This window comes from Chroicocephalus ridibundus, chromosome 8 (genome assembly GCF_963924245.1).
Source record: "Chroicocephalus ridibundus chromosome 8, bChrRid1.1, whole genome shotgun sequence".
NCBI classification, from domain to species: Eukaryota; Metazoa; Chordata; class Aves; order Charadriiformes; family Laridae; genus Chroicocephalus; species Chroicocephalus ridibundus.
Window position 1 is genome coordinate 22,803,627 of NC_086291.1, and position 21,286 is coordinate 22,824,912.

Genomic DNA, 21,286 nt, shown 5'->3' on the forward strand with positions numbered 1-21,286 from the left:
AAGGCAAACAGGGAAGTTTGGTTTGCCTACAAGTTTTATAGACCTGCTGCATAAAAAGTTCTCCTATGTCATTACCCAAGAGTGAACTACAAGTCTGGCCAATTTAAACAGGATGTAGCAGCCCAGCCACCGCAGACTTGCTTTTGCAATCCTGACGCTCCCATCTGCTACAATTGCATGTTGACCAGCATACCCCAGAAAGTCTTCTGGGTTTTATACAAACCACAACCCACACAGAGAACTTACCAGGCCGGCCAGTATTACTGCCAGTATTACTTTTAAAGTTTCAACAGCCTCAGAAAAAAACAGTACTGCTACTGTCATCAAGAAAGTGTGCTGCCATATTTGCTTACTGTGCCAATTCTTCCACCTGTTTCCAAGTTCATTAATATTTCCTAGCTTATACTAATGACAGCAGCAAAAAGGCAGTAATGGATCCTGTAGGAAATTGCTGCTAAATTTCTGCTTTTCTCCTAGATCCCTTTTGAACATCTTCCGCTTCCCCAGTCTTTTTTCCCAACTCCTTCCCAGACCCGTTTGGATGAAATTGGACTGTCACCTTATCTACTCAGTGAGACCGCTGTGACCACCCACAGTGGCCAGATCTTTCCCAGATTGTCAGTGTTCAGTCATGAAACGAGCATGGTCTCAAACCCTTCAGGTGTACTGCACATACAGTGCCAGGTCCACCATGACTCTTCAAGAAAAAGAACCGGCCTTGAGGACTTTATGGACCGAAGGCCTTATTTTTTTCTATTGAAAGATACAATAAACAATCATTCCCTATTCACCAGGTACACTGCACAGCCTACAAAAAAATGTTTTCTCTGTGGCTGGCTTCAGTGCATCACAGACACCAGTCGCAGACCTTGGGTCTCCCCCAGTGCTCTTGCTGCCCAGTGGCACATCAAGCCCTGTTGGTTCTGCACGGTGGCACCAGGCAGTATGGCTCAGTTGGACCCAGAGCCGGTGGCAGCAGCGATCAAGGCAGGTGGTGCTTTTGCCAGACAGCAACCAGCTCATTAGATATGGTAAGACCTGAGATTTCATCAGTGAGGTTCAGGGATTTTTTTTTTCCCCCACTTGTGATCACAGCCTCTGGCCTCAGAAAAAAAGGCTGGCTCTGGATCAGTCTGTCTGGTTTCAGCGGGAGCTGGCTGGTAACTGCCTCTGTACTCGCTGCCCACGCTGCAGAACCCCTCTCGTGTCTGTAATCACAGGTTGTAATTATGCCTGTGCTTCACCCATGCCGCTTGCCTTGGCCAGACGCTTAACAGCTGCTATCCTGAAGCAGCGTATTGTCTATGCCAGAAAGATCTTAATACCTTGCTGTTCAGGCAAAGTGGGAGAAGGAAAGGAGAAACCTCTTCAGCTAAAGGCTATTGAGATGGTATTTTGAAAGCAATACTACTTCTTACAATTCAGTCTGAAGATAAGCTCTTAAGGGGGGGGAAAGGAAGGGTCACCTCTCTCTTTGGAGCATTATTTCAGAATTGACTGAAGGCAGATTTTGAATATTATGTGTCTACGGCGTCACCTGACGGACACATGGCCCTGAAGAAGGGCTTACAGGCAGCCACCACAGCCTGAGAGCAAGCCGGCCACCAGACAGAGGCGGGCAGACCCTGACGGCTGCCTCAGGCTGCTGCTCTGTGCGTCTCTCTGCGTGGCGGCGAGAGGAACGGCAGAGCTACCGCAGCAGCTCACCGCGGCGCCCCTTTCCGCCCCGCAGCTGCTAACGGACGCCACGACACGCCAGGGCCGGTGCGAAGCCGCAGGTCCCAAACCCCCAGCCCCAGCCCCGACGCCCACTTTCCACCCTTCCCGCCCACGACACCTCACCCCAGGGCCCCGCCGGTGTCGCGAGACTTGAAGCCCCAGCCCCCGCCTCAGCTCTCGCGCGATTTGCCCCCTTGCTTCCGTGTGCGCGCGGCGCTACCGCGTCCCTGCGCGCTGCGATGGCGGCGCCGGGCTGTGAGGAGGTGCGGGCGGCTGGCGTGGGGCTGGGAGCCGGCCTGCCGCAGCCCGGCCTCCCGCATCACCCCGGCGTGGCGCGGCGGCGGGGCCGCACGCTGCTGGTGCGGCATCTGCCCGCCGAGCTGACGGCGGCGGAGAAGGAGGATCTGCTGAAGCACTTTGGGGCAGTGTCTGTGCGCGTCCTGTCGGACCACGGGCGGCTGGTGAGGGCCGGGGCCTGGGGCGGCGGCGGCGGCGGGAGGAGAGACCTGCTGCCTGCCGCCCCGAGCCGTTTGCCGCCCCTCAGGGCGGGCCGCAGGGAGGGGGTGAGCGGGCCGCAGGGAAGGGGTGAGCGTGGTTGCCGGGTCAGGGCGCTGCCTTCTCCCCGCCCGGGCCGGAGCGGTGGCGGGCGAGCACCGCTGGGCCCAGGCGCGGTGGTCGGGGAGCGTCTGACAGGGGGGTCCCGTCTCCCCGCCGGCTGCAAGTCCCCTGCCCTTGGCCGCGCTTCTTGTTAGGAATAAGGCAGTGGAAAAGCAGCGCAGGAGTGTCTATTGGAGGTGTAGGGATGCAGTTTCACAGGTCTGTTTCTTGAGATTTTTTTTTTTATTTTTTTCTTTCTCTAAATTACAAAAACGTGGGAGTATCTGTCAGGTGACGAATGCTGTTTGGGAAGAGCCTTATATCCCTGTAGGACTGCAGATAAACGATGTCTGCACGTTGAGTCAGGGTCATGCTTTCTTTTACTAGAGAGATTGACTTTATGACAATTTTTCTGATAGCTGCTATTTTAATGGTATTAATGTTTTGGGGTTTTAATATCCAGTCATGTGCAAGTATGTTAAAATAAGATGAACTGTGTGTTCTGTGAGGATTTGATCTAATTTTGAAAGCTTAAGCATTTTTCTATACTTAAAAAGTAAGGGAAAATATTAGTTAGAAACCATCCAAATTTTCAGAGCATGACAATAGTTACGACATTTGTGGCAGGAAAAATAACACTTTCAGGAGTTGCTGTGATGAAGATGTTCTGCTGAGAGGTGCTGAAATAAATTTCCTTTTTTGAAAAGAGGTTTAAACTTCTTTATCAATACATACCTGCTTGCAGTTTATGATGCATTTTGCTTACTAGAAAAAAATGACTGCTTTCCTGTATTCCTCACACTGCTGAGTTCCTTTCTTAAATTTTGAATGCAAGAGGTGCTTGTCCTAAATTCTCCAAAAACATTTCCTTAGTCCTTCACCTTTGACACGCATAGGAGTTAAATGACTACTATGTGGAAGCTTTCAAATATGTAAACTTGAATTTACAAATTACTTGTGGATATATGTTTTACATGAAATGTCTTACCTTTTTCACTTGAATTCAGTATGACAATTTTTTTGTTTGTTTGTTTTGGTTTTTTTCTAGAAACATACTGCGTTTGCCACCTTTCCCAGTGAAAATGCAGCTGTAAAGGTTTGTATTGAGTTTCAGTGCTTTTAGCAAAGCGCTTGTCTGAGTTGCCTATTGGGCTCTAAAATGTTTTATACATCATCTAGTACTCAGTGTTGGGATAAAAAATGCATAGCGATGTAATATTAGAGTTCTATTTCAGCTTCAGGAGGTGGTTGAAGAATTTGATAAAATGAACACTTCTGTAGAGTCGTAAGAAAGGTGGGTTGGAAGGGTCTTGTGGAAGTCTGCTGATCCAATCTGTCATTTACAGCATGGCAAACTTCCATGAGTTGAGACTGATCAGGGCCTTGTCTAGGGTATGTGTGCATTTATAAACTATAACCTAAACATAATTTACTTGTCTCCTGCATACTTGCATATTTGCCATAAAAATCAGACATAGTCATGTACACAATTCAAGACTGCCTAGAATGATCAGCTATGATAAGAAAAAAACCCTACCATGTTAAATGGGGGACATGGATGTCAAAAAGGTAATACTAATAATGCTTTTTAAATATGAATCTGGTTAAAAAGCCTGTGTTCTGCAATTCCCCCTTTATGCCCTGGGTTTTTTTTCATGTTGCGTTTATTTTTTTTAGGCCATGCTGTAAACTACTCAAAAAAAAATAACAAAGGCTAGGTGAGGTGAACAGTGGTGAATTCAGGTTGCTTTGTGTCAATTGTTAGCGCCTGTGAGGATGTGGACTTGCAGAATGTTGGAGCTTCCTAGAGTCACTGTCAAGAATCTTGATTTTAAAATTCCTAGCTATTACTATTGCAGTTCACGAGCAAAAGGTTGGTTACCTGAAATAACAGAGATTATTAGGCTACGTAATAAGTACCTTTGTAATGGCCGCAGTCTCGCTACTGCGTTCAGATGACCAGAGTCTCTTCAGTGGTTCTAGTTGCCCAACCTGATATTTTTCCTACCTGCTAGCAGGAAAGAGGCTGCTAAATGCAGGGCTGTGAATGCAGGAGCTACCTGTGTCTGTACTGGCGCAGGCTTAGCTTAAAGCAGTTGGGACTGCATCCTATGACTGATTTGCCAACCAAAGAAAAAACAGTTATGCTTTGAAATAATTCTTATGTTTTTCCTCTTCTCTTTCTTTCTTTTCTCTATTATAATTATTTGAAGGCTTTGTCAAGATTGCATCAGCTGAAGCTTTTAGGTCACACTTTAGTGGTTGAGTTTGCGAAGGAGCAAGATAGTGTGCAGGTACTTAGCCAGCCTTCTGTCTCAGAGAATTGTAAAAGGTATGTGCATAATTATTTAGTTTCTATGTTTGTGGTCAAGGAAAAGAAATTCCTTATTCATGATACTTTTGTAGTGCTGTTAAGTCTAAGGCTAAATCATAACCATTTAGAAGTGCTAACACTAACGGTGACTGCATTCCTCCCATTAGTATTGCTTCATTCAGTATCATCATGTAATAATTCCCATCCTTATTCCTATAGTTATTAATACCTTTAATCAGCAGATGGTCCTGTTGGTTCTCGTTTACAGAGCAAGACTCCAGTCTGTGTAAGCTGACCTCTGTGTTGCACAAGTTCCCTGTGTTTAAAAAATTCTTCTACTTTTTTTGTGTGTCAGGATTATAGTTTTCTTTTGCTGTTAAACGATGCATGCAGTGCTTTCCTGATGTTTCTTTCCGATCTAATCGAGAGGCAGAATTGAAACCTGCTAGCATAACTGTGTAAGGCTATGCTATTACAGCCAGTGGCTTCTAGACTGGAGCTGATTTGCGTGTATCTAGTTTGATGTGTGAGCAGAAAAACCAAAACTGTCCGAGTCTCTCTTCAAAAGAATATGTAATATTTAAAAAATAAAAAATATAAAAATCAACATATCCTAATGCTAGTGTGACCAAGAACTGTGATAGTTTGGGTTTCGGTTGTCTGTCAAATACTTAATTAAAGAAATAAGTTGTATAGTTAGGCTTTCAAGTTTACCTGTGTAATATGTAACTAAGTGATAGAAGCTATGTGATAGTGCTTAATTAAAATCAACTATAGAGGTTTTAAGTTATTTATTCCCCTCTTGAATATGAACAAATCAATATTTAATATCTTTGATTTTATACAGTCCCCGAACAAAGAGCAACATGAAATAATTTTAGTTATTCTCCTGTGAGTAGAATTAAGTCAGAAGTGTTTAAATATAGGGAGATTTACTTAAATCTGCCTAAATATTTATTTATGTAGGCCTTAGAAGTCTGGCTACTGTAAGTATCCACATGTATTAATTCTTAAGAATTAATAACGGCTGAAGTAATGATATATAAAAGATGTTTAAATTCTATAGTAATCTGTTTCTCACATTTTTTGATATATGAGATTAAACATATGTCATACATTATGTATACTTAAATTTTGCCATCTTGTAATTAATGCTAAATTACTTTTCAGTTCAGAAGAACCAGTGAAAGAAGAAGAAAAGAAAGAACCAAACTGTGTTAAAATAGAAAATGGAATTGCACCCAACCATGGGTTTGTGGTTTTTTTTGTCTTATTTTATTTTTCTACAGTTTATTTTGAAAAAAGAGTTATATACAGTGTTGAACAAGAGAGAATACGGTATGCTGCATTCTCTCTTGTTTTGTTTTATAGTATGCTACTATCCTGCCTCCATAGCTTTAGGAGTTGTCATAAAGATGAAATTTTAGTTCAAGTTTAGAACCCTCACAGTTGAGTAGCAACTGGTGCTTTGAGACATGAAGTTGTGGGTTGCATACTAGCCTTCTAGCACTTTCTCAGGAAGTGTTTGAGGACTGGGTAGGTTGTCCCAGTGGTCAGAGCGAAATACTGTTGACTTTTGTTTTTCCAGAGGTTTCTTGTTCTTTTTTTCCCCTCCATTTGCATCTTTGCATACATGAAGAATAAATTTCTTTTTGGGCTAATGAATCCAGCACTTTGAGCACTGAGTTTATGACGTTTATACAGCATGCTGTGCCATGCTTTTAGTTTGACATGTTGATTGTTTCTTTGTGCTTCAGGCTTTCCGCATGTGTTGGTGCTTTCATTGTGCCCAAGCCCAGTTAAGTCTGACATGCATTAGGGGACTGCTCCCTGATGTCAAAGACATAATGTAAATGGCCCAAAAATGTTCTAGGGAAACTAATGATATTTCAGTGATACTTCAGATGTAATGAATAGTTAAACCTCTAGTAATCATTAATTGTTATCTTTCATTATCTGATGATGGTGCTAAGATTCCTTGTTTTTAATCTTTTTTTCCTCAGCCTCACTTTTCCCATCAATTCTTGCCTCAAATATTTGTATCCACCACCTTCAAGTACAATTCTAGCAAATATAGCAAACGCCTTGGCAAGTGTGCCCAAATTTTATGTCCAGGTAAGTAAAAAAAATGGCAAAAAAAGAAAGTATGAAAATAAAACATTTCCTTTTTCCTCTTTTAATTATCCATAAAAATAACTTTTGTCATAGCAAATATTAAGTTAGTTTTCCTGTGATAGTGTTAACCAATGTTAATTTTTTACTAGGTTGAGATAATAAGATTTAATTGACACTGAAGACTTAACTGGATATGATCTTCCTAGTTAGATGTGACTTGAGTACTTGGAATTTCAGTCTGAGATGATGCTTTACTTTTTTTGATTAGCCTATTTAGAGTGTTGCTCATATTAACCATTAGTGTTGGATCTTAAGTGCAGGCTTTCACGTTGTTTAATAACCAATGTAGTTGTGTCTTCATTAAAACTATGCTGATTTACACCTGCCAGAAGTTATTTGCTATGATATGTAGCAAGGAACTATTTTCATTTAATTATTTATTTAAAGGAAAACTTACTTATCTTGAATCATTTCAGGTACTTCATCTTATGAATAAAATGAATCTTCCTCCACCTTTTGGACCAATTACTGCTCGCCCTCCCATGGTAACTTTTTTAATATATGTTTTAAGTACTGTAAAACGGATTCAGAATTTAAAATGTTAGCAACATGATAGGAGATCTAAGTTCCTAAAAGTTGGAGAAATATCTAGACAACAGCAAATACTGCTGCATTTCATTGGGTAAGATGTGCATGTTAGTCTTCTAAAGAAATCTTTTTATCTATACTCATGTATGCATGTATGACAGTAGCACTGGAATATTGCAAACTGTTGAGTATAAAAAAAAAAAAAGAGAGGTTATAGCATTGTGTTACAGATACAGGAAATAAAGAATACCATTAGCCTGTTGCCTTACAAAGATGTGTTAAGTTCTTTGATCCGTGTGTTTCTTTGGAGTTCTGATTAGATTCAGATTGTTAATGAGACTATACAGTACTTTTGGATTTAACTTGCTCTGTCTTCGGGATGTTTTTTCAAAGAGGCAGGATTGAGGGAAATTGTGAGAGGCTTAGGGGGAGCTGTTTCTGAAGACGAATAGAAATACTGGCTCTGTGGTCTCAGTTCTCTGTTGCTGTGATAGAGTAGTTGAACTGACTGCTACTGAAAATAGAGCAAGTGAAGACTTGAATTAATAGTGATAGCTACAATACTTGGATGTAGTGAAGTTTTGCTCCACTACACTTTGTGTTTACCCTGACGGAACACCTGTTTCTAATAACAGGGGAGCTAGCTGGTAAACAAAAATAGGAAATAAATTCTGGGAATAGTTTTATTCATTGCCTAGTATTGGGCCAGGTTAAGCACCGTGCATTTAATGGTCAAGCAAAAAAGAGTAGTAAGGTGAGAAGCCAGTCCTCGAAATTCCTAGAGCGGTTTCTAAAGGGCACAGAGTATTTCTAATGCCAGAAGACATCAGTGCCTTATGGAACTGATGGTACATAAAAGTAGCTGTTAAGCGTAGTAAGATTGTTACTACAATGGTTAGGAGATCATTTTGTACATAGGGGATTCTTTATATGTGTTTTTTGCAGTCTCAATGAAAAAACCTGACTCCTTTCATTAAATGCTCACTCCTTACAGAAATAGAAATGTAACTTTGATAGGTGGTGTAAGGTTCAGTGTAGAAATTCAGTCCTTAAAGTCCTTACAGCTGAGTGCAAAGTCAAAACCCAGGGCTGTGGTTGCCTTTTTTTTTTTTAAGTTTTTTAACTCCACAAATTAAAAGAATGAAAACATTCACTGTTACGTTTCAGAAAGCAGCAAATTGTTTTCTTGTGGAAAGTTTTCATTAGCAATGTAGTTTAGCAAAATAGATCCCTATAAACATGCTTTAAAAAATGCTTCTTGTCATCTTCTAATTTTTTGCTTTGATTGTTTTTATTATGTAAGAGAAAACAAGGTATGTAATTTTTTTTAACTTTCCCCGTAATTAGTATGAAGAATATTTACCAGTGCCTGTGCCACCTCCCCCAATCCCACCTCTGCCTCCTGAAGAGCCTCCTTTGCCTGAAGAGGAAGAAGAGCATCTGATTAGTGAAGATGAATCAGAATATGAAAGCGATAATGAGGAGGAAAAGGAGAGGTATGGATTTTACAGTCATTTGAAAGCTTAAAGTGGTGCTCTTACTTTTCTAGCTTCTAGTTCAGCAAATGGTGGAATCTGTTAATGTTTGCAGTATATAGATAATCTTTCCAGATGCTTAAGGGAGCTCCAGCATGACTTAAAAACAGGAGGACGGTGCTGTTTTGAAACACAGTAAGAGAAGGAAAATGGCCAAATGGTATGCAAATTATCATTTGTTCTCATGTCCAAAAAACAAAATCACAACAAAACAAAAACTTAGAATGAAGAGAGGGTGGAGATGGAAGGAAGCAATAATTAGTTTGTTTTCTGGATTCTTCATTTTTCCACATCTTTACTGAGTAAACTACTTAGCCTGAATCATATGTACACTCTGACTTCCAAAATGTTCTTTGTACATCAGTGTGTATTGCTAGGATTAATAATAATGGGAGGTTGTGCGTGCTGGAAATTCTCTTGCAGTTTTGGGACTGAATTGTAGCATAGCTGTTCGACTTTTTTTTAAAATCTTTACTACTAAATGAAGAAGCAATTTTCTTTATTTGCTGTTTAAATGGAAAAGTAAATCAGAAGGTCCCTATGCTATATTCAGAAAAATAGATGCATTTGGAAAAAGGCAGCCCTGTTGAGTGGAAATAGTATTATAAGAAAAGGTTCAGCTTGGTGCTTCTTAGTATTTCTGCGGCTTCAGTGTCTTAATTAGGTGCATGCTTGGGGAAGGAAGGGGCATCATTGAACTCATCATGATTTTGATCAGCCACCTAAGTGTGTGTATTGATTTGCTGTGTGTTATAGTTTATTAATGTAGTCTCGGTGTTAAGGTAGCTAGATTTATAACCATATTCTGAAAAATTGTATTTCAGGGCCTTTAAGGAAGGGGGAAGGGTTTTCAAAATTATTATTTTCAAATAAACTGTAAACCACTCTGGTTCTTTTTTAAATTTTGTTTGAAATAGAATGACCAAGTTGATGGAATTAGCAACCCTTCAGCCTAAAAGACCAATAAACACAAAGAGGCGTGGTGTTAGAAAAAAACAAAGAATTAAAGACTTATTGAATGTTCCCGTGTGTACTCCCCACAGGTTTGTATTATTTCTGTGGTTTTTGCAGTTTTTCAGAAGATTATTCCTTTTACTAAACAATGTCCTCTGTATTGTGTTTGCTTTAGTGTTGCTGTTTTAAAACAAGCATTCTTCACTGATATGTAAAGTTGGTAGTATAGTTGGTCTCCCCTTACCCTCATGCTTGTCTTTATTGCTCTGAAGGTCGAAATGTTCATGTAATTTGAACTCAAGTCTGCTCGACAACCTTAATCTGTAAAGTGTGCCTTGTTCAAGTTCTGCACTTCTCTTGCTGTCAAACTAATAAGAATTCCTTTTTCATAAAAATGACAAACAGTATCATATCACAGCCCTGACAGAAGCAATCTGGATTTATTGGTTGGCATACTTCTTAAAATGAAAATTTAAAAGAATTTTAAAAAAGGATGATACTAGAAGAATAAAAACTGATTTGGTTTTTAATAGTTTTGGTTTTTGAAACTGCAGTACTATGGCACAGTAGACACCAGGGTAATATTTCTATGTAGTGATGATCAATTATGAATGCATTTTTATTAATAGCCACCTTCTTCCTCCAAGTGATTTGTTATTTTTTTTTTTTATTTGGTGTTTTTTACATACTATGTGAGAGCAGGAGCAAGGCCAGTTATTTTTTTATATTTAAGTTACTGATAAAAGTTCTTCATAAATGCCTGTCTATACTGTAATGTGGTATGTAATTCTTGGTCTTGCTGTCGTTGCCAGCCATACCTACTGTATTTGCAGTTTTAATTATTGTTTTAAACAACTTGAACTATATTGCATGAAATTTATGAAATTGAGAACTTGTGTGTTTGTGGTAAACAACAGCATAAAATCTGTCTGGCAGAAATCTTGTATTTGACCATGCATTCATCGGTATGTGACTCTTTAGTTAATATGTTGTTGTTTTAAACAGTAATTTGCACCCTACGCTGTCACCTTCAGATGTCTTTGAGCAGCCACAGCATATAGGTCATAAAAAAATCGAGTTCCATATTAGTACTGACATCCCAGCCGTTCTTCAGATAAACTCAGAAAAAGAAGAAAAAAATGGTAAGAGAGTTCGTACTTCAAATCTATTTAATATTAAATTCATGTGGTTTCAGTGTGTAGAAGGCTGCTAAAATTTAGGCCAGGGAATTCTTTTCTTCTTTTGTATTGGAGCTTTCATAAATAGTATATGTCAGAGTTTGTTTAAGAACACCAACTTCCACCTTGTCTGCATTTGCTCTTTTTCCCATGTTGAAGCACAGAACTCTCTGCTTTGGGTACAGTAAAGGATCTAGAGTATTTTAAAGGTGTCTTTCTCTCCTATGTGATCTGTGTGTTTATGGTGAATTGCACTCTCTTTTAAATGTTAAGGTGTTTTTAGCAAATATGTTACAATGCATTCTCAGTATTATATAGTGTAATGGAATATATCGGGCTAATTTCAGATTTTCCTTTTCCAGCTCTTAGAGAGCAGCGTTCAAGTGGTTGCCAACTCCTCTGTGATGCACTGATTATCTACTATAAAAATGCTGGGCGATAATAGCAATGAGGTGTGATGGTTTCTTTTAGGGTTATGACAGTCTGTGTGTCTTGGTACTTTATAGTAATATATAGTTTCTGTGAATGAAAATTAGATAAACCACTGAAATGCGTACAGGCTTGAGCAGCAAGGCTAGTTTTACTTTAACTGATAACGTGCCATGGCTTTTATTTGTAGTACAGTTGATTTTGTAGGACCATATAGAGCAGGTGTGTTTGTCAAACTAGGGATTAAGACACATTTCTTTAAGGATCTGTTTGAGTTGCTTTACAAAGTCTACTATATTAAAATGGTACTGAAAGGAGTATACTTTTTTGCTTGTTGTTGATCCTTTTGTGAATAAATATACAAACCACTTATATAATGTGTTGAAATTTCAGACCTTTATGCAGCCACAGAAGAAATCAATAATACAGGCTTTGGAAGGATTTTCCCAGCTCCTAGCTCAAATGATAAAATGGAAACTGAAGAGGAGGAGGATGAAATACCATCAGAATTTATTTCTAGAAGGGATCTAGAAAAAAACAGACTTTCTAGAGAAGGTATAGCTGTGAGAATAAATTATCTAATAATAGCCCTTTGGTTTGTTGCAAAAAATAGTTTAAATAAGTATTCGTTTATTAATTGATCATATATCAAATTTAGTTACTTTATACTGAGCAAAAATATAAAGTAATTAAATGACCTAAAGTGTTGTCTGTTTTTCTGTCTTCTTCAAGAAATGGAAAAATTTTCTGTTTTCAAAAACTATGAGCCAGGTGATCCAAATTGCAGGATATATGTGAAGAACTTAGCTAAACAAGTTCAAGAAAAGGTAGGTAAACAAGCAAATTAAATATTTATCAAAAGGGCTTTTTATCAGCTTTCTCTTATACCTACCCTTTAATTTCAGGATCTCAAGTTCATTTTTGGAAGATATGTTGACTTCCAGTCAGAAGTAGAACGAAATATGTAAGTTAATTTCATACTTGGTTAAAATTAAACCTTTTATGTTAAATTCTATTACATTGGTGAAAATTTTGATTTAAAAACTAGTCATCTTTACTTTTTTGTTTATGCTTCTGAATAAAGAAAAAACGCGTTTCAACTGAAAATCTTCATTTATCACAAGTACAGAAATAGAATTATTTTTTGAATAATGTCCGAAGACCCTACTATTTTGCCCTTATATTTTTGTTACCAAATTTACAGTTTATTGGCTGAGAGACACAGTATGAACAGTGTAGATGATTGTGTGTATCTGATTGGTTTTGCATATGTCATATTTACTGCAGTTGCACACCAGTTTGGCATCCTGCAGTCTAACATTACTTTTTACTAAATGGTTTTCCCAGGCAAAGTGGTCTCCAATGACATAATTCCTGCTTGTAGGCTCTGCTCTTGTTTCTGCATTTTCTCCAATTTATAGAATCATAGAATGGTTTGGGTTGGAAGGGAACTTAGAGATCATCTAGTTCCAACCTCCCTGCCATGGGCAGGGACACCTCCCATTAGACCAGGCTGCTCAAAGCCTCATCCAGCCTGGCCTTGAACACTTCCAGGCATGGGGCATCCCCAGCTTCCCTGGGCAACCTGTTCCAGTGCCTCACCACTCTCACAGGAAAGAATTTATTCCTAATATCTGATCTAAATTTCCCCTCTTTCAGTTTAAAACCATTACCCCTCATCCTATTATTACACTCCCTGATAAAGAGTCCCTCCCCATCTTTCCTGTAGGTCCCCTTTAGGTACTGGGAGGCTGCTATAAGGTCTCTCTGGAGCCTTCTCTTCTCCAGGCTAAACAACCCCAACGTGAAGCGTGATAATTTGTATTTGTACCGTGAAATATGAAAGTATGGTTAAACATGAGTAATTCCCAATTCTCAATTTTGCTTCTAGGTTTGATATACGCTTGATGAAAGAAGGCCGTATGAAGGGACAGGCTTTCATTGGACTTCCTAATGAAAAAGCAGCTGCTAAAGCTTTAAAAGAAGCAAATGGATATGTCTTATTTGAAAAACCCATGGTGGTTGTATCTTTTTCCTCAAACATTTACATTATGTTATTTGTAATCTGTCTGCCAATCTCTAGTTTTACTGTCATTGTATTCTAGGAAATACCTCAAGAAAACCAGGCAGCATAGCATAGTGTAATATTGTTAATTTTATAACTGAAAAATATATAGAGGCACCTTTTCTGAAATAGGAAAGGAAATGTGCTTTATTTAAGACAATAAAATTTGCTTCTCTAGTCATAGCTCTTTGATTCTGCAAACTCAATGCAAGAGATAATTTAGTTTGTATGACCACTCTATTTAAATTTAGTAGGCTTTTTCACTTGGTTGGGCTTGTGTTTGCAGAATCAAGAACATAAAGAAATGTTCCTCTCGGGGTCAGTAGTCTCTATTTAGACTTTCTCCAACTGGAACTGTCAATTACTGTTTGGGCCTGGGTAACATGTTGAGATTTCTGCACTTGTTGATTGCATTGCCCTGGTTTTTGTCTTAAGTTTTAAGTCTCTTCCTGTCCTTTCTTATTTTTCACTTAGATGTTTCGTAGTTTATTTCCTTTTCTTCGTACTCTTGTTCATTTTAGCTTGTTTCCTCCCAAATACCCACTGAGATATCAAAGTTATGGAATTAACCTGCTGAGATGGAGGATTAAATATCAAGCATTTATCCTGCTGGAGTTACTCTGTTTGCATCTAACTCATTTCTGGATAGTTCTCCTTACAATACCTTTACTTGGTATTGTAAAAGTCTTGAGCAGGCTCTCAAAATTTTTTGTGCTGCAAATCAGCAAGGTCCTAATCTTTGACTAATAGACGCTATTGTTATAATATTTAATACTCTAGTAGAATTGATGCACAGATAAAGGCCACTTCTTAAACTATCTTTTGCTGAAATAATACTTATTTTTTGCTGCTTGATTGGCTTCTGTTTATCATTGACACTTGTAGTCCTTAACAGAATGTCAGCAATTTGCTCGTTCAGCTAGACCAAAACAGGATGCCAATGAAGGGAAAAGAAAAAAGTAGAACACTGCACAAGGTATGGATTCTCTGCCTGAAAGTGAAAATAAACAAATAGGCTGGGGGTTTTGTTCATTTGTTTTGTTGGCTTTTTTTGTTCGTTTTTATTTATTATCTTTTTAATGGCCGCTTTAGAAACAGCGGCAGTGGAGGGGGGACATCCCATACAATTTTATTTTCTTAAATGTGCACTTATATCAGAAAACCAGAATGCAAGTTATATAGTTGGTGTAAGTTTAAAATGTTGCTTCTTACTCTGTTATAAACTTGGAGACTGCCATTCCCCTAATCCTCATATCCTAGGGTAGTTGTCAGTTTCTCTGATCCTTAATCTGGGGAGCTGGGGAGAATAACTCTGTGGAATCTGATCACTTACCTTTTAGTAGAGTTGCCTCTCTTCTCTTTCCCATCTGTTCCTGCCATCATAAAGTGATTCTGAAGAACTGTTTCCAGCAATAAACTCACTTCTGCTAGCTCTGTAAAGGACCTTTGGCTTTCCTAACTTTAGAAAATTGACGCTTAGTACTGTGGCAGCATCCTTTAAACTTGCCTGATTTAAGAAAGGATATTGTGTCAGAAAGTGCTACTTAATGTTGCATTGATCAAGGCTTCCTTTGCAGAGTCCATAGGTCCTGATTTTCAGCATTATTGTCTACACTTGATGGGATAGTAACTTTTAACTTTATTTCCTATCATACACCTTTACTTCACTACTGCTTACTCTAAGTATTTGCTTTATATGAGAGTAACTCAAGCAAAATCAGCTCTAATTTAACCGTGAGGGTTTTCATGGCCTAAAAACACTTGAGTAGTGAACTGTCTCAAATTAGCACATGAAGGTAACGGTGCAAGAATTGGAAGCACTTATTTCTCAATCTGCATCCTCTGATAGATCATCTAGATCAAATTTAAACGGTTGTTTAGCTTAATTACAGATTATAGTTGGGCATTCACTCTGGTTATGCCTTCACCCAAGACCAAGTGAACTCAAAGATTAGGCTGAATGCTCCTGAAATGTTCTGCTTACTCCATGATGTGTTTTTAATCTGTATGGTTTTGATCATTGTTACTTTGGAAAAAAACCTGAAGTTTGAAATAAAGGATGTGCACTGCTGTTTTTGATTTTGTAAAAGTACGGTTATTGTGAGGGTAGTATTTCTATTTATAATGGTTACTTTAATTGTAGGTTTCTTGTTCTGACAGTTGTCTAAGGATTTTTTCATCAGATTATATTTGAGCTTGTTTCCCTCACTTTCAAGATGCTCTTTGGTTTTACCAGTTCCTGATTTGAGTTATTGATTTGTGGCTTGCAAAAGCTCTATTTTGTTTTATCAAATTAAAGATCACTTTTTTTACAGGTATTCTTCTGTATTGCTCATTGAAAAGAGGCAAATGAGCCTTGGCTAAAGTATTCTATTAGGACCAAGGGTTTATGGGAATGTTTCAGTCTTGTTTCTTACTCTTCCTTGTTAGAAAAAAAACCCCTTGTATTTATATTATTTTATCCAGTGTCTAATAAGAAAATTACTATGGTTTCTTTGAATACAGAAAAGAAACTAATTATTTTAGCTGTTGGAAAGCCGTATAAATGAAGTCTGAACACTTTTATTCTTTTAGGAATTCCATATCTTTCCAACTACTTTTGTACATTAAATCTAATTCTGACTTCACTAAACACACTAAATAATACTTGAATTACATAAAGAAAATAACTGTGTTATTTGGTTATTAATCATGTTGATGGTCAACTCAGAGGCTTTTTTTCAGAGTGAGTGAACACGTACTTATGCAAGACTTATTTGTGCACTTGAAAGTCTACATGAGTTACTTTGGTGTCATTGGTTTAATGTTTCGTGGGCAGAACTTCTTCCTTACCTTGACCATTTGTATGTAGAGATCACAGAATGTACCATAGACTAAAACAGATTTGTAGGCATCCGTGAGGTTTAATTAAAAACAGTTATTTCACTTCCCAACTAATGATGAAACTGAACGCTATTTCTGCATGACTATGTTTTTCCATTCCTGCTGAAGTACTCTGGTGAATGCTGATTTATGATGCAAAATTCCATGATAGAAATGTGAGTCTGTAAGGAAGAACAGTGTCAGAATCTCATTTGAAACATACATATACATAGAAAACAAGTTTATGCAAACATTTGAGGGACTTCAAATTTGATCTCTATTGTGTGTCTCAATGTTGTTGTTGTTGTTTTATTTTTTTAACAACTGAATTGACCTAAGTTAAATTCTTGATTATTTCTAAACAGGAGGAAGCTGTGTAAAATTCATGAATGCTATTGCAAATATTTTTATTATTTTTAGTATTTTGTCTGCAAAGGTTTTATCCTTTGTAGAGAAAATAATACATATGGTTTATAAAAAATACTGTGTAAATTCTTGCTGGCTGAAATGTCTTTTTTGTGATGGAGTGGCAAAAATTTCAGTTGGTATTTGGGGTGGCTATTTTTCCTGTAGCTAAAATACAGCTTTTTGGGAGACAGGCTATGTAAAAGAAACTGATGTTGAGAGGTCCCCGCTTCTTCATAGGGAAGAAGTGACTTGAAAGCCTGCATTGAATGAAAACGTGATTGGGTTTTGGACCTGATGGGAAAAGTGACTCTTTAAAATAGCAAAGACTTGAAGAAGACTTAATGACACAGAAAAGTCTGGTGTTGTCCTAGTAGTTCAAGTTATCAAAAAATGTATTTAATTTTGAATATGAAGTTTAGTGTTGGTGGACTCATCAGCTCTCATTAAATCTCATAAGTGGTCAAAACTGTATTTCATCAGAGGCATATTTGCTTTTGGTAGGTAGCATAAAGCTATGTGTATGCAATACTGAGAATTAAGTAAAATTAAACCACATTCTGCTGTTCTTCTTTAGAAACATTCCTGCGTAAATACTGCAGTAATACTGTCATGCAGAGTGTATCCTTTCTTGTTGTATCCTTTTTTTGTGCAATGTTTCCCATAGCACTCAACTGCATCTAAGTTTTTGTATAGAGTAGGTGTGGGGAGGAGTTTACATGTTTTAGAGCTTGAAATAATCTGGTAATTTTAAAAGAAAAGGGCACTTTTTCAGGGGGAAAAAAATAATCAATCAGTTGTCTGTGTTGCGTGAATATACACAATGAAAGTTCCTAGTCTTAAAAGGTGGCCTCCACCTTCTTCCTTAGAGGTCACATAACTTGCTAATTTGTGGCCCGATTCCACTGAATTGTGTTCCACTGATGTGTGTCGAGCTGTGCTGAGCTAACACTGAGGATTTCGTCTTTTTTTTTTTTAAATAAATATAATAATAATACTATGTTAGTTTAAAATACATTGCAGAGCAATTCTTAATAATATTAAAGGGTCGACCAGTATTTTAGATCATTTGTTGATTACTGTTGTCCTGGTATATGAGAAACAACCTGTAGTTGACTTAGCTTGTACGTTCCTTACTTTTTCTTTCTGAGTAGAGAAGAAAATCTAACAATATCTTGCAATGAATTATTTGGAATTGAACTATTAATAACTATTAATCACTGCTACCTTTTTGTTCGTTGTTTTTTTGTTGTTTTTTTTGTTTTCTGCACTGAGGTAGTGTTGCCTAACATTTCTCTTGTGGGTTTCATATTCCATTATTGTTTAACTTACTGTAATATAAAATTAATGCAGCCTGTATCTATTAAGTCAGATTTTTTTTCAGAAATTCAGCACTTTTCTAAATACTAAGCATCTTTCAATTTAGTTGTCAAAAGAAAGCGTAACACTACTATTTTCTGGTTGTTCATACTTTTAACGTGCCTTTGTGATGTTCCAGGTCCCTTTTGTGTTCCATCTCTTTCAAGTTTTATCAAGCTGAGGGAAGAAGCAGTGTAATCATCAGGACTCTCGAACTGTGCGTAGTAGCATTTCTAAAGTATTTAAGGCAGAGTATAAACTTTCTCATCTTAAAGATTCCAGATCTCTTTAAACTGTCACAAGACTTATATGATAAATGTATGTTAGTTTGCTTGTAAAATCTCTAATAAATTATTTCCTTTCTCTTCATTTTGCCTTTTTCTGTTCATTTTGACTTTTGTTGTGGAGTTTTGGAGTGGGAAGGAGGAGGAAGACATGTTTGGGGGGGTTTGGGGGTTTTTTTTGAAAAGGTGAACAGTCCAGTTATAGCTGTGCAGCGTGATTCAGATGATTCAGAGTATATATTCATATGCACCTCTTTGAGCGTGATGTTTAGTTGTTAGTGTTTTAAGGCTAAAAGACAAGAAAAATCTAAGGACAATCTCATTTTAGTGTAAATCGTCTTGGAGAGTGAGGAGGAGGACTAGTGCACTGTCATGAATTGGTACTGTGAAATTAGGCACTGTTTTTTCCTCAGTAATTAACTTTCATTGTTCATCCACATCTTGAAAAATATCACTGGTGAGCCTAAAGTCATTAAAATAAACATAGCAGTTAAAACAGTGTTAAACCAGTGTAGATGTGGTCCTTGCCCTGTTGAACTGTGTTTAATAAAATTCAGTGCTGTGGAGGTCACATAGCAAGATTTGTTACATACTAGGAAGTTTTGTGTAACTGCAAAACCACCTGAGAAACATGGCAATGATGTTTGCTAGGCAAGAGAATCCGATGGATTTAAGGCGAAAATTATTCCCTAATTCATAGTTGATGGTGTGATAACAGGCTGGTATAAAGATTTTTGTTCTGTCGTGATTCCAGCTGCAAACAGCCTAAATCACTAGTATTTATTGCTGGACCAAAATAAGTGTATCTTTGCTCTTTTTTCTACAGGAACTGTCACATCAGATTACTTTAAAATGCTTTTACTGGAATTCTTAGTAGCGTATTTGCTTACATTCCCACGTGGGCCATATAGTTGTTTGTTAGTTTATCTTATCTGTATTTGGAGTAATAGGCCAGGAAAAATATACTAGAGAAGTTTTATGAGAACTTTTGAAGGGTTTATGATGCTTAGAGAGGGAAAAAAAAGTGGCTTAAAATTTTTTTGGAGTGTTCTGTATAAAACATACTCCCCACCATCCAATACTGATAATCTACCAAGGAAACTTCTGCAGTCCAGTTGAGAGAACTTTTTTTTAAAGTCAGAAAGCAAAGCTTTCGTTCCCTTAAATCAACTGGGGGGTTTTATACCCATTTCTGCTCGTTGGTATTTGGTTGGTGTTTGTTTTTTTCTTTCCCTTGGAATGTTTGCTCTGTTTGATCTGACATTTCAGGTTAAATGACCTCTATTTTTTTAACAAATCATTATAGCTGGCTTCTGAGATCACACTTAAGCTGTGAATGCAGGCTTATTTCACAATTTTTCTTCATTAGCTAATGACACTGTAATATTTCTTATTTAATTAAACTTTTGAATATAGTCACATCACTATAATTCTCAAGGTGAGGCTGACTCAGATAATCTAACAATCATGAATTTTACTATGGTGCTCTTGTATAAATTGACTCCTTGATATAGCAAAGATCTTGTGATAGCAGAAGCTAGATTTGATTTATTTTCTGTATATAAATGTGAGTTGTATGCTTTGTCAGAATTTTCTTTGAAAGCCAAATTCAGAAGGTCATTCTAAGATGCTTTTAATTTTAAAGAGATGGATTTTAAAAAAGCATGCACATTTCTCCAGTTCCTCAGTGTGAGCTTGATATATAAACTCAGCTTCAGTTCCAGTCTTTTGAATTTTTTTTTTTTTCCTCAGAACTTGTGAATTTTAGGGACTTCAGTATATGGTATTGAAAAGAAATTTTGGATTTGAGAAGGTAAAAATAATAATGCACAGTGGAGATAACATGCATTCAGAAATGAACAGTTTCTAACTAAATTATGACAATAGTAACTTTGAAAATTCACCAGGATGTTTCACATGTTACATAGTTTGCATCATTGTTATCCTTTCATATTTTTGGGAGTTGACAGCTAAGAGGGGACCGAATGTCAAGGTGAGAATCACTTCTCCTTTATTATTTCCCAGGACATTTTCCACCTGCTTCCAGTTTATTCCTTAAATGTACCGCTTTACTCGGTCCAAGACTGATGAGAACACATTTGCTGTTGTAGATACTTTGGTTTCCTTAAGTAGCTGACGTTGCTGCTGTTCTTGTAGGACAAACATGAATCCTGCAGCTCCTACCTGAGTCTTACCCCAGCCTAGCAAGCAGCTGCTGGCACAAGATCCTTTTATGTTTTATACAGACAAATGTTTAGTTGTGTCTTTGACTGTTCCAGAGAAAAGAAATGTTATTCTGTTAATGACAAACTCCACTTATTATTTTGTATGGCAAAGCCACTGTAGCAACATTAAAGGAGAAAATATTAATTTACTTTAGCCTTCAAAGATGTGGAACCCTTCCTTATGCTACCCCATTTTTAGTCTGGATCTGGATGGTGCCACTTTACAAAGCTTTCTAACTCAATTTATTGCACATAAAAAGGTATATGATAAGAGGAAACATGCACTATGTCCTGACACCCACGTTGAGTTACAAGTACAGAACCAGGCTATTAAAATAACTGCATAAAAGGCCCACTAAGTAAACTTTTAAAGCAGTGAAGTAGGATAACGGCGAGGTGGTGCTATACTCAAGGACAAAAATACTTTAAAAAAAAAACCCAACCCAAACGTGAGAGGAGCGTACATGCGGAGAGATTTCCTTTCTCAGATCTCGAGAATATATTCCAGAATGTCGTTTTAACTTGACTCAACATATCGACACGTAAGATAAAGCTTTTAGAGAAACCGTTTTATTTTGCCATCCAGCCGTTCCCCCCGGCGCGGCGCGGAGGGGCTGGAGCTCGCCAGCCGGGGCGCTGCCGGGCGGCCGCTCCGCT

The 21,286-nt window shown here is 37.7% G+C and overlaps 1 protein-coding gene across 3 annotated transcripts; it reads left to right on the forward strand.

Moving 5' to 3' along the window:
- The first annotated feature begins 1,927 nt into the window (after window positions 1–1,927).
- Window positions 1,928–18,489, forward strand: RNPC3 (RNA binding region (RNP1, RRM) containing 3). Of its 3 annotated transcripts, none has more exons than XM_063344287.1 (15): window positions 1,928–2,180; window positions 3,365–3,412; window positions 4,530–4,648; window positions 5,801–5,881; window positions 6,634–6,745; window positions 7,222–7,290; window positions 8,681–8,829; window positions 9,786–9,911; window positions 10,828–10,964; window positions 11,823–11,984; window positions 12,162–12,256; window positions 12,335–12,393; window positions 13,321–13,453; window positions 14,398–14,470; window positions 17,339–18,489. In XM_063344287.1, exons 1-14 carry the CDS (start codon window positions 1,959–1,961, stop codon window positions 14,455–14,457), a joined length of 1,572 nt encoding a protein of 523 aa, XP_063200357.1. In that variant the 5' UTR covers window positions 1,928–1,958; the 3' UTR covers window positions 14,458–14,470; window positions 17,339–18,489. The 3 variants fall into 3 exon arrangements, with proteins under 3 accessions (XP_063200357.1, XP_063200356.1, XP_063200355.1); XM_063344286.1 differs by having other exon boundaries at window positions 18,260–18,489; XM_063344285.1 differs by having other exon boundaries at window positions 14,398–18,489.
- The last annotated feature ends 2,797 nt before the right edge of the window (window positions 18,490–21,286 follow it).